The sequence below is a fragment of the Triticum aestivum genome, chromosome 4A (genome assembly GCF_018294505.1).
Source record: "Triticum aestivum cultivar Chinese Spring chromosome 4A, IWGSC CS RefSeq v2.1, whole genome shotgun sequence".
NCBI lineage: Eukaryota > Viridiplantae > Streptophyta > Magnoliopsida > Poales > Poaceae > Triticum > Triticum aestivum.
Genome location: NC_057803.1, coordinates 753,489,378 through 753,502,589, shown reverse-complemented (window position 1 = coordinate 753,502,589; position 13,212 = coordinate 753,489,378). Strand labels below are relative to the sequence as shown.

The 13,212-nt window shown below is 44.1% G+C and overlaps 1 protein-coding gene across 1 annotated transcript; it reads left to right on the top strand.

Moving 5' to 3' along the window:
• Nucleotides 1–296: 296 nt before the first annotated feature.
• Nucleotides 297–12,403, top strand: LOC123088666 (disease resistance protein RGA5). The gene is made up of 10 exons (XM_044510899.1): nt 297–483; nt 801–950; nt 1,226–1,493; nt 1,665–1,884; nt 1,972–2,095; nt 2,560–2,742; nt 4,459–4,908; nt 5,010–5,090; nt 5,174–6,096; nt 10,035–12,403. The coding sequence occupies exons 1-10, from the start codon at nt 472–474 to the stop codon at nt 12,076–12,078; spliced, it is 4,455 nt and encodes a 1,484-aa protein (XP_044366834.1). The 5' UTR covers nt 297–471; the 3' UTR covers nt 12,079–12,403.
• The last annotated feature ends 809 nt before the right edge of the window (nt 12,404–13,212 follow it).

Genomic DNA, 13,212 nt, shown 5'->3' with positions numbered 1-13,212 from the left:
ATATAAAGCAGGAGACCCGCCCTGATGGATAACACGTGGCATTCACAAATCACAAAGTATCTAATCTCTCCCCCCTGATTTCAAGTGGGGTGTGAGTTAAATGTTTTGTGATTTGTGAATGCCACATGTCATCTATCAAAATGGGTCTCACCTGCTAATCCGTGAGACCTGATCTCATAGAATTTTTTTATGAGACTGGAGCGCTGGACTGGAGCCAGCGAGGACCCTTTCCTCTCCGATGATTGGTAAGCTATCAACAAAAATATATTGAAATAAAAAAAAGCTGACAAGAACAGAGGCATCCGTCTACTTTAGATCCGCGCAATAAGCTGTGTTTCCCCCCTTGTGTCCGGTCAACACGGCGACCACCATCCCCTCTCCCCTTTCTCCGAGCAAAGCCTCCTTCTCTCTCCTCTCTCTGGGCCTCCATCCTTAGGCTTCAGCAATCAGCATGGACGGTGCCTAGTGCTTATGCAAGGTATGGTATGGCTCTCTGTTCCTCTTATTCCCTTCTTGTAGGATTAAATCTTGGATCTGTCCAGGCATCTTTCAGATCTGTCCAGGATTAAATCTTAAATCAGCCTGAGCGTTATTAGAATCGATTTGGTCACAGGTGTCTTTCAGATCTGTCCAGGCATCGAATTAATTTGCTGTCTTGATTATGCTGCTTGAATATTCCTTCTTCTTCTCGCCTCTCAGAGTCGCGTATATCTCAAGAACCATCTTTGCATGCATCCTCTTTAATCTGCAAGCCTGTCTACCTGTCTCAAGCAAACTCTAAATTCTACCATATGCTCCAGTTCCGAATGGAGGACGAAAGTGTGCTGGAGCGTATACTTAATGGAATCGAAGAGCCCAATGATCTGCCATTAGCACTGTTACAACGCATAACCAATAATTTCTCCCCAGAGAGAAAAATTGGTCAGGGTGGATTTGGAGCAGTTTACAAGGTACGCTTTGCTATTTAGAAAATTCATGAAGCTAGACCTCGAGCTCCAGTAAAATATCGCTAGTTCGATTAATAAGTAGTACCACAGAGTCAGATTCATCTTGTTTTGTTTTGTCTACTTTGGTATTATTATTATTGTTAGTTTACTAATAAGATTACAGTAGGAAACTCTCGTACTGTTTCTCTTGAAAAACAAAAGTTCCAGCAGTAGAAGCAGAACCTGGCAGCTCTGTTTTGGTATTATAGGGCTGAGCCTCTTTAAACACTGACCAACAGGGTGTACTCAGAAATGGGATTGTTGTTGCTGTGAAGAGGATGTATGTGAACCAACACACACTTGATGATGTGTCTTTTCGCCGTGAGTTTAATAGCTTGAGGAAGATTAATCATCAAAATGTAGTGCGGTTTCTTGGCTTCTGTTCTAATACCTATCAGACATCGATAGAAGGGGCTGGGTCAGAAGAAATTAACTTGGCCAATGTAAGAGAAAGATTGCTTTGTTTCGAGTACATCAGCAATGGAAGTCTTGATAAGCATATTACTGGTAACATCTTATTGCATTTAATGCAGCTCTTCTCTTTACTTCCTTACTTTATTGCCTTGACTAGTGTTCCATTTTCATTTGGACAGACTGGGATTTAAAATACTCTATCAATTCTCAGTATGTAGTTTAACATAGCTCCTTAACATTTTTTATGTATTTATCCTTCCATAGATGAATTAAGGGGACTTGAATGGGAAACACGTTATGAAATAATCATTGGAATTTGCAAGGGTCTGTGCTATCTTCACGAGGAAAAAGAAATTGTTCATATGGACCTTAAACCGGCGAATATATTATTAGATGGCACGTATATTGTTCCTAAAATTACAGATTTTGGGTTGTCGAGATCAAATAAAAACACGCATACTATGGGTCTACGTTTTGGAACACGGTAAGCTATGCATCAGACCAACTAGAAGGTAATTGATATTTCCCTATCATATAGCCCTACATTTTAATGTGTCATATTTTCTTGCAGAGGATATCTCGCGCCGGAATATGAAAACGCTGGTAAAACTTCATTCAAGTCTGACATTTATAGTATGGGTGCCATAATCATTGAATTAGTAACGGGGTGTATGGACGTTCCTGATAAAAACAATGTAAGGGTGATTTCTCTAACTTTTTCGGCCAATTATCATGTTTTGCATGCAGATTTTAATGCATACTATCCTCGTGGATGCGCACTTTAAGGCCTTGTACAATGGGAGAGACGCTTAGTTAAGCGTCTATCCTGTACAAATAAGCACCGGTGTTTAAAAAAGCCGGGTTTATTTTTCTAAGCACCTCCCCTAAGCACCTTGCATTGTACAAGGCCTAATATGCATACTATCCTCCTGAATGGCATATCCAACATGTTTCTGTATACATATCATGCATGTGTGGATGTTTTTTATGGTCTTTTGGGGTGAAGTGATGCACTTCCTCTGATACACGCACTGCAAGGCTGACGTCTGGGTTTGAACTAACAAATTGTCAGCTGGATACATGCACCATGACACATGGGCATATTTTGCACTGTAATATTCTGCGATTATCAGAAATAATTAACACTTCTTAAATATAGGTACTTCGAAGGTGGAGACACAGGTGGAATAAGCCACCGACGTTACTACAATACCAGCAAGTAACTAGATGCATTGACATAGCAATACGCTGCCGGCAACAAGTACCCGAAGCTAGACCTTCCATATTGGAGATAATTAGCTTTCTAAGTAAATCTGAAAGTACGGATATGCACACCGGCCAGGTAATAAGCTAGCTAGTTTAACATACTGTACTGTTGAGATCAGAGAGCTAATAAAGTGTGAAACAGTTAATTATTCAATTATAAGGTTGTGTTAATTTGAGTGAAATGCGTCAGTAGTCCACGAACTCAAATTGATTGCACACCTCAAAAAGTGTTCGGATTTTAGTCCGCAAACTCGTTGATTTGATCAAATAAGGCCAAAACCGGCCCGATCGGGAAAAACCCGGCTACGTGGATGCTATGTCATAGACCCTTTGACTGCTCATGAATTCACTATTTTTATAGGGGTCTATTTGCAAAGTGACTGGTTTTTTTTTCCTCATAAACCATGCCAACATCGTTTGTTGGAGTAAAAAAGTATAAAAAAATTGTGTTTCCCAGGACTTGAACCTTGGGCATTCACTGTAGACAATGGCTCAGCGACAACACCACGTTTGCACACTAATATGTTGCTCGGTATTTATATATACATATATATTTACGTAGAATTAGGAGAAAAAAATAAATATTTAAACATCTGTTCTGTTAGAAATTGGCTTCCAGACCAATACACCATGAAGCGATTTATGTTCCAATAGGCAGCCTTTTGCTATACATGTATATACACTATGAAGTGATTTATGTTCCAATAGACAGAATATATGAAAGTAATATATATACATCTTGTCGACAATATAAAACGTCACATTCAATATATAACTCACACTTCAAACAATATATAGAACATGACTTCAATGGCAATAGCATTCATAAGGCAGCAGTCAAGCGAAACATAAGTAAAGAGGTCGCCTGATTGAAAAATATACTGGGCTGCATATCAGTGTGCAAACCTGGTGTTGTTGCAGTGGTCATTGGGACATTGCGTATTCCTAATGGGCGAGGTTCAAGTCCTGGCAAGCACAATTTTCTAATACTTTTTTGCACCCCAAACACGTTAGTATGGTTTACGAGAAAAAAACAGCTAATTTGCAGATAGACCCCTGTACAGAATAGTGAATTCATGAGCAGTCAAAGGAGTGATGACATGGCACCACATGGCCAGTTTTCTCCCTGTCGGGCCAGTTTTGGCTTTATTTGATCAAATCAACGAGTTTGCGGACTAAATCCGATCACTTCTCGAGTTGTTGGCCTAAAGTGTGCAATTAGTTTGAGTTCATGGGCTAGTGGCGCATTTCACTCTGTTAATTTGGTTCTAGATTCAAATACTTGTTAGGTTAGCATAATTTCACATTTGTGTTTGAAAACTAACCTATTTAGCCTAAGTTACTTGTTGGCTTATTAATTAGTTGGGCTAACAGTAGAAAAACCGAATTTTTGGGAGACTCAGGGTGTGTTTGGCCGAGATCCAGCTCTAGGCTGTTCTCCGCAAAAGATGGGCCAAATGGTCTGACTGCAAGGGAAATGATAGCCAAAACCAGCCCAGAGCGTTGTTTTATTCTCTATCCAAAAATATCAATATTCAAATGGTCTGACTACAAGGGAAATGATAGCAAAACCAACCCAGAGCATTGTTTTATTCTCTATCCAAAAATATCAGTATTCATGTGGCAGATGTTTTTGGCCGATGTAGCCAAAATAGGAGTTTTTATCTGAATAGTATAAACGCAGAAGTTTAGTTTAAATACATGTAGAACTTTTTTACTTCGTAGAAATGCAAGTTATAAATTGGAGGGAGCATACATCATCATCTAACCACATGTAGCTCTCTCCTTGCAGATAATCCGCTGTTATGATGAAGATGACATGCTTGGGATTAAGCCGCTTGAACTACGTCTTCCTTCTGAGCTTAAGAAGGAGATATCAGGCTTAGTTGTGCTAACTAATGGTACTCGTAATTGTATTGCTTTCAACATCCAATTGCCAAGCGGACAATTGTACAGCGCACAACCATACAAAGGCATTGTGCAACCAAAATCCAAGTATGGTATGAAGATTATAGTCAAACCAGGAGATGTTCATGAGCACGACCAAGCCAACAAGTTCATCGTGCAGAGCATGAAAGTGAGCGAGGGTCTAAGAGACGAGGATATCGAAGGATGCATGTTCGAAGAGGCCAGTAAAGTTGTTGATAAGGTGAATTTGATGGTTGTATATGAGTCTACGAAGCCCCAAGAAAACTGCAAGAGTAGAGAAGACACCAACATGCCAGCTGAGGAAGTCCCCGAGGTGATCAGTTGTGACCTGGATTAATGCATTTGTATGTGTCTTGTCTCGTATGTATCTTTCCCCTGGATTGTTTCTTGACGAATTCATTTCTATGTTCACAGGCAAAAAGGAGAAAGATTGTTGGGTCTGCTTCCGAAAATAGCAAACTTGGTAGCAGCAAAAATGCAGAGGCAACTTTCATGGTAAGCTTAGTCAGATAATTCAACTAGTACTATTGCTTAAATAAATTTGTTTAATCTAAGCACATCATTATTCTGCATGCAAGGATGCCAATTCAAGCGTGCGAGGACAATGTACGGAGCAAACAGAGCAGTTTAATCTGCACCCACTACAGAGCTTTTCACGCCATTATCCTACCAACATGAGATACCTTGAAAAAGAAAATGACCGAGCCGTGGATCTCCCAACGGGGGCTTTGGGTAGCCTACTCGACAAGCTGGGCAAGCTCCTCGAGGAGGACTACAATCTTGAGGACAGTATCAAGACAGATATCAAGTCTTTTTCAGAAAAGTTGATGAAGATGCACCAAACCCTCCGCAACCTGGGAAAGTTTGATGGGGTCAAGATTTGGACTGACCAAGTCAGGAAGCTTTCATATCACATAGAGGATATGGTTGACACATTCCTGGTGCATGTCGAGCCTAACTCTAATAGGGGTGGCTTCAGGGAGCTCACACATAAGGGGCTAAAACTTTGGGAGAATGGCATGACGACTCACCATCAGATTGGTGATGTAATCAGACACATCAAGAACAAAGTTCAGGCTGTGGCCGACATGCAAGAGAATTATGACTTCAATGTCAACAATGTTGTAGCTAATGTAACTGCAAAACTTGACACTGACCTTCGGATTTCAGCTATATACGTAAATAAAGAACGGCTCATTGGCATCAAAGCGCGAAGAGATGAGTTAATAAGGCTATTTGAGGAGGATGGTGATGCATCAACGCTCAAGACAGTCTCTATCGTCGGAATGGGAGGATTGGGGAAGACCACACTTGCCAAGGCAGTGTATGACAAGCTTAAAAAAGATTACCATCACAGAGCTTTTATTCCGGTGGGTCAGAATCCTGATGTGAAGAAAGTTTTGAATAACATTCTGTTCGAATTTGGACAGAGTTTAGCAAACTTCGACTTGGACGTGCATCAGCTCATCAACGAACTCAGAAAATTGCTCAAGAAGGAGAGGTACACATCCTCAACCCATGGTGATGAGATAAGAAAACTTTAAATAAAAGAATTCAGATTCAGTATTTTCTTGATTACTCAGCATACCCATCTATTTTTCTCATAATTTGCATGCAAATACGGAAGTGGCATCCACTAATCCATACCCCGTTAAACTAGAAAAAACAACCCTACACTAACTTATTGTTCAGCTCGGTGTTTCTACAAAATCAAAGGAATAAATTGGAAGTTGATCTTTTAACCAAGTGAAATGAATCTTAAAAACAGAGTATAAATCATATACTTTGTGTTAACAAGCCCTATTATTATATGCATGTAGACTAACTTGTTCTACCATTGTGTGTAGAATATATATAGGACTTTCAAGGTTGCACAATAGTTTATTCTCTTTCCACCCTGTTTTACAACTTATGAACAAAATTTCCGATCAGTTTGATATTGTGACATAAGTTGGGGACATCGTAAATATTTGTGTACCGAATGTAAATTTGTTGCCAAAGCATAATAAAATTATGTAAATGTAAAATATAGTAAGGACACAAATTTCAATCACAATTTTCACAATTTTTATGATATTCTACCTATATTTCGGGACTCGTATGCAGTTTGTATAATGCAAGTCAATAAGGTCTTATGTGTTCGTGTGTACCGATCGTACATTCAAATTTAACTAATTATAAGAGCATCAAGGTGTACAGTACCTTACTTTGCACCCATGGTGTATAAGAGCCTCCCCTCCTCCCTCACCGTCGCCTGAGGGCGCTAGCGGGTGAAGCCCGGTCATCGCCGGCAGCGGTGGGGCCTTGGGAGCTGCTGCAGCTGTTCAATATGTTTCCTTATGGCGTCGCATCAGGCAGGTTACCCTATCTGCAGCTATCTTGGCGCTGGATGGAGTTCGGCGCCTACACCGCGAAATCCTGCTACAAGGATCTCTTCATTGGGGCAACGACGGATCCGCATTGGCGCATCACCTAGCCATCATGGGCACCTCTTCGCATAAAGTTCTTCATCTCGCTCGTCCTACTTGGGAGATGTTGGACCGCCGATCGTCTCGCCTGCCACAACTTTCCAAACGATCTAACATGTCCACTATGCGACCAAGAGCCCGAGACGATGCAACGCCTCCTAGTCGGCTGCTCCTTCTCCCGCCATGTCTAGCACGAAGTTCTATCGTTGTGCCATTCCACTCCCAGCTTGCCCGATGCCGATGACGAGTTCATCATCTGGCTATCCTCGACCATCAACAGTGCGCCTGACAGCCTTTGTCGCGGCATTTCCTCCTTGGCCATCCTCTCGGCCTGGTGGCTCTGGAAGCACCGCAATGCCGGCCTCTTCAACGGCGACGGCCATCCGTGGAAACTGTGGTCCATGCGATTCAGGCGGTGGTTCTCGCGGTGGTGTTGGTCGGTGGGGCAGGAGCTTGCAGGCGGTGGTGCGGGCCGGCCGTGCTCATGTCATCGCAGATCTGGCGGATGGGCTCTGGTTGGCGGCGCATGGTGGCGGTGGTGATCTCCTCGCTCCTGGGACCGAGCAGGCGCGCGCGGGGTTTGGCGGGTGTCGGCCGCGGTGCCGAGCTTGCCGCACGCGCGTCGGCGGTGGCTCTGTCCTAGGGCCCGCGCTCAGGTGGGCTAGGTTTGGATCCAGGGCGGGTCGGTGCGTATACACCGGGTAGGTGAGACCAGGCTTGGCCCGGGTGGTGCCCGCGCTCCTCGTGGGTGCGGCGGCCGGTGGTGGCGGTGGTCTGGTCTACGTTATCCTGTCCTGCGGGGCGGTACTGGTGATCACGGTTGAGGTGTCGCGTGATCCACGGTGGACGTCAAGAGTCACGGAGTTGTGTCCCTCCCGGTCCACCTGGACTGGCTGGGGATGCAGGTGTGGACGCCTCTGCAGTGGTGGCATCGACCCAGATCCCGTGACTGATGCCGGGCTAGGAAGGAAAGGAGACACCTTTCTTTCCTCCTATCGAGGTTGGTGCTCCGTGATATGGACGGATAGTGGTGGCCTGGACGTGGATGCTGGAGCGGCGGCTTTGGATGGTGGTCCGCATGGTTGGCTCTTCGGCGGGCACCATGTCGGTGGTGGTGTCTCCCCTCTTGGCTGTGTGGGCAGCGGGAGGGTAGGGGTGGGTGGCCCAGGTGGTCTGCCTGTCCTTAGCAGTAGCGTCGCCTCGATCTAGACCCGGGGAGCTAAAATCAACACATCTGTCATGATGACCTCGTGGTGGCACGGGGGAGCTGCCGAGCGAAAGCTCTGTGCTTCGTCGCCGATGCCGGCGACGCTTGCGGGCGTCGTTATCTTTTTGAAGACGTCGTCGTGGTGCTCCTCTTCGTGCCAGGGTTCCGGGTGAAGACCCTTGTCCCTTCTGGACTCGGCAGCGGCGACGCTTTGCGCCGTATTCCCTCTTGGGGGTGCTGTCGTGGAGCTTAGGTATTTAGGGCAGTGTGTGGCGTTGTACTCGGATTTCCCATTGCTTTCTTTCGGTAGGGTAGCGTGCTCCGGCTATCTTGTATCGTTCGACCGTGTACTTGGTTCGGTGTTTGCTTTATTTATAAAGCGGGGCGAAAGCCTGTTTTGAGAATTAAATGGCGAGGGGAGCTAGATGAGAGTGGACGATGTATTTTCTTTGCCATGCCGCACGCCAAAGGATGGCAAGGACATGACTATATAGCCAATGAAATGGGGCAACAAGCTTGTGAGCCGCAAGGAGCTGGCGATAAGGCCGGCATTGCGGAGGTCGAATATCGCTGGGGCGTAAGAGTCTATTAGTGCTCCGGTTGTTAAGACAATTCCACAATACACTTCCTGACTATTGGCTATAGCAAAGACATGAGCAATAATGCAATTGTGTCACATTTTTATAAATATAAGTAGCATCAGATATAACTATAACATAGTACTCAAAATGTGGGGATGGGGTTGCAACATCGCAGAGCAATGTGGATGGATACTTTTTAGATCTCTTTTAGGATGCTCCAATTTACCTCATTGGACTTAAAGAGTACATGGATTATTAACCGGCTGCAACCAGTCACCACTCCACCGTAAACAGCTCCCAAGATTCTCATCCTCCCCAGAGCTCATGCCTCAAAATCCTGGTTTTTGTACCCTGCTGTCGATAGGATTTCACACTCCAAAGATTTCTAGCTGGCCATCATCACTTTCTTTGGGCGTGGCAAGTAGTCATGTCTCTTGGCCGTGGCAGAACAGAAGATTGGTTGGTCGAACGCTGTGGCAGGAGGTAGCTGAGATGACGCATATGTGAGAACTAATTACGTCTACACATAAATGATTTGCGTATCATATAAATTTTTTTGATATTCTATTGATTTGATACCTGCATTATGTCAAGTTCATTTGTCTCATCACATGAGAATATGTAGGCAAAGGATAAGAACATTTGATCTTTAAGTTTGGCGCAAGTGTAGAAATCAACTGAAAATCATACCAACACTAGCCTTTTTTGGATCACAAAGTTCCATACTTATTAACCTAAAATAGTGTCACCATGCATATTACTGTGTCAATCACTTCCACAGACACATATGCTTGCATGCACACGATGAATTCAATCACTTCTCACATACACGGTAGAAATATGCACCAATAGCTTTTTCTATCAACGGGATGCATCGTTTCCTTTTATGGGGTAACATATCTAACTATGAAAGTGATTAGTTAATTAAGAGTCATAGGTGGTAAACATAAACCCTTGGATCAACAGAAATGGAGGGTCCAAATAGTTTGTGAGCGTCCACATGTTATGGATATGACAGTTCTCCACTATGTAAGTTTAGATTAGACATATTTTTTCGTAGGTATTGAAATACATCCACATGTACGGATATGCTCTACATAAAGATATAAAATTATAACTGACCTTGTACTAACTTTACTAAGATTCCACTACCTCGTTTCTTATCCATGTGGCGTTTTTGCAGATACTTCATAGTAATTGATGATATATGGGATTCCGAAGCATGGGGTTTTATTCAATCTGCTTTTCCAGGAAACAAACATGGCAGTCGAGTGATAACAACAACAAGGATTGAAGTTGTTGCCCGTGCGTGTTGCGAACATGAAGGCAAATATGTTTATAGGATGAAATCACTCAGTGAAGAACACTCAAGAAGACTATTTTTCAGAAGAATATTTGGTCCTGAAAAAGATTGTCCTGATACACCCAGAAAAGAAGAGATTTCAAAATATATTCTAAAAAAATGTGATGGTATGCCACTTGCTATTAATAGTATAGCAAGCCTTCTAGCTGGCGAGCAAGAGTCAACCTGGGAGTATATATGGAAATCTTTGGGTTCTGTGACTGAAGAAGATGATCTTGAAAAGATGAATCGAATATTGGATCTTAGCTACATACATCTTCCTGATCATCTCAAGACATGTCTGCTTTATGTTTGTATGTATCCAGAGGATCGTGAGATAGATAAAAATGATTTGCTGAAGCAATGGGTAGCCGAAGGTTTCGTGCACGTGAGTAGAAACAGTGGGCTGGATGCACAGGATGTTGCAGAGAAGTACTTCAAGGAGCTCATCAGCATGTGTATGATCCAACCTGGGAGGATAGATGACTACAACAATGAAGTGTTGTCTTGCAGAGTACATGATATAATTCTTGATCTTCTGAGATCCAAGTCAAGTAAAGAGAATTTTGTTCATGTAATTGATGGTTCGAAAGATACATCAGGGGAGATCCATCGAGTCTCGGTCCAGTACATTGATAAAGATGATGCACGAATTTTGGAAATAATCAACAAAGCGTCACTATCACATGTTCGGTCAGTCTTACTTTGCCGAGGCTCACTTGTGCCTCATTTTATGTACTTCAAGTATATCCGAGTTCTACGCCTTGAAGATCAAGGCCTTGGTGGGGACATAGACCTCACCGGTATCAGTAGCTTGTTTCTCCTGAGGTATTTAAAGTTTGCCAATCTTGATGGAAGTAATTATCATCTGAAGCTACCTAATCAAATTGGGGATTTACAGCAGTTGGAGACAATAGATCTAGCTGGTTTCCTGGAAAATTTTCCATCAGACATTGTTAGTTTGGCCTTGTTATCACATCTCAGCTCGAGGAGAAATAAGGCAGGCGGTATAGTGTTGCCTGACGGGATTGAGAGGTTGAAATCACTGCACACTCTAGTAGGTGTAGTAATATCTAATAAAAGCTCGGTAGAGAGTATCATGGGCCTCGGCAAGCTGACAAACTTGAGAAAGCTTCATATCTGTTTGAACGAGAATGTTCATACAGATGCTTTGCACTCTTCCCTTTCCATGCTTTCTGCCAACCTCAGGATCCTTACTTTTGGAAAAGGATGGCCTATCGGACTGGATGATGTATCATGCTGGGGCAGGACACTATTCCCTCGAGGTTGTCATATTCGAGAGCTCGATCTAGGGTGCTGTGAGTTTCAGAGGTGCCCCAAGTGGATTGGTCAACTCGATGGCCTCACCAAGTTAATGATTTGGGTGAGGGAGGTGGCTGATGGTGTCAATATTGTTGCAGGGCTGCCTTCACTCTCCTGCTTCTGGTTGATTGTAAGTATGTTTCAGGGAGAAAAGGAAGAAAGTGTAGTCATCCCTGGGGGTGGGGCATTCAAAGCACTCAAGCACCTGAGGTTCCACTGTAAAAAGGCGTCACTGACCTTTGAAGCGGGGGCTATGCCCATGCTAGAGGAGCTTTCCATACAGCTCCGTTACCACATGAGCGGCCAACTCCTACCAGTTGGCATCGAGCACTTGCCTGCTGGCACCCTTAACAAAATCTGGTTACGAGTCTACTTGGATGACCGCTGGGAGGTGGAAGGCTCCCAGGGCTGGGACGATGACGACTGGGATAATTACTTCTCTTCACATGAATTTAGACAAGGCAGAGATTCTGTGAGGCAGCTGGTGAAGGTAGCATTTGAGCGCCATCATCCTGACGCCGACATCATCCTTTCTTTGCATAATGATTATCGGAATGAGTGATCAAGAAGACAGTGTTAATGAATCGACAAGTACGAACTGTTCAAGTTGTATTTTCCGTTTCTAGCTTGTACTCCCTCCGTCCGGAAATATTTGTCATCAAAATGAATAAAAGGCGACGTATCTAGATGTATTTTAGTTCTACATACATCCCTTTTTGTCCATTTTGATGACAAGTATTTTCAGACGGGGGGAGTACATAGTATAATTCAGGCTATTTATCTCTCGAGTGCTCGTCTTTCATCTCTACTGATATACGGTGCGTATTTTGTAACTCAATCTTGTAAAAGGCTTGCTGTCTTATATGTCATGTCCTGTGCTTCAACAACGTTTTACATATATTGCAGACAGCAGCAAATGATGTGATCCATGCGAGTATTGTCACCATGAAGCAGGAACAGAAACATATCCAAACTTTGCACACTGGTTATCATGCGTATTTCTTTCTTTCCTAGCATGGGGAAGCACAAAGGCTTATCTAGGGCTATGGTCACCATCCCAACCCCACTTCATTCCGCGCAGCCACGCATCCTCGTCCTCCGGAGTTCGCGCGCCCGGCGATGCACGATGCCTCCTTTGGCATCGCGCGTGGCTCCCCTTCCTGCAGTCGCAGCACCAGCCTACACCCGATGACCTCCTCTTCGACTCGTGTTCCGACGGCTTGGGATTGCTTGGAATTGGCCAGGGCGAAAGCCCTGCATCTTTTGCTGGCAGCGGCGACACCTGTGGGTGCCGTCACCTTCCTGGAGGCGTTGTCATGGCCGTTCTGTGCCCCTCTTCGAGCATCAGGGGAAACCCTAGGTCCGGGCTTCCGGATCGGACGACGACGGCGTCTCGGTGTCGTTCTCCTTCTTGAAGGCATTGTCTTGGTTGCTCGCGGCGTCCTCGGTGCGGGCTTTGGAGTTTTGGTCGTCTAGTTGTAGATTGGTTTGCTTATCTGGTCGAAGAGTTTAGCTGTGTTCTTATTTGTTTGGGTCGTGCATCTTTCATCTCTTCGCTTCGGGTACCATGTTCACGCCCCTTGCATCCGTGTCATGTGTGGTACCAACTCCTGTAATCATTCTTACTCCTTCTATCAATACAATGATACGCAAGCTTTGCGTATTCGAGAAAAAAATAAACAAATGAATTGCATCA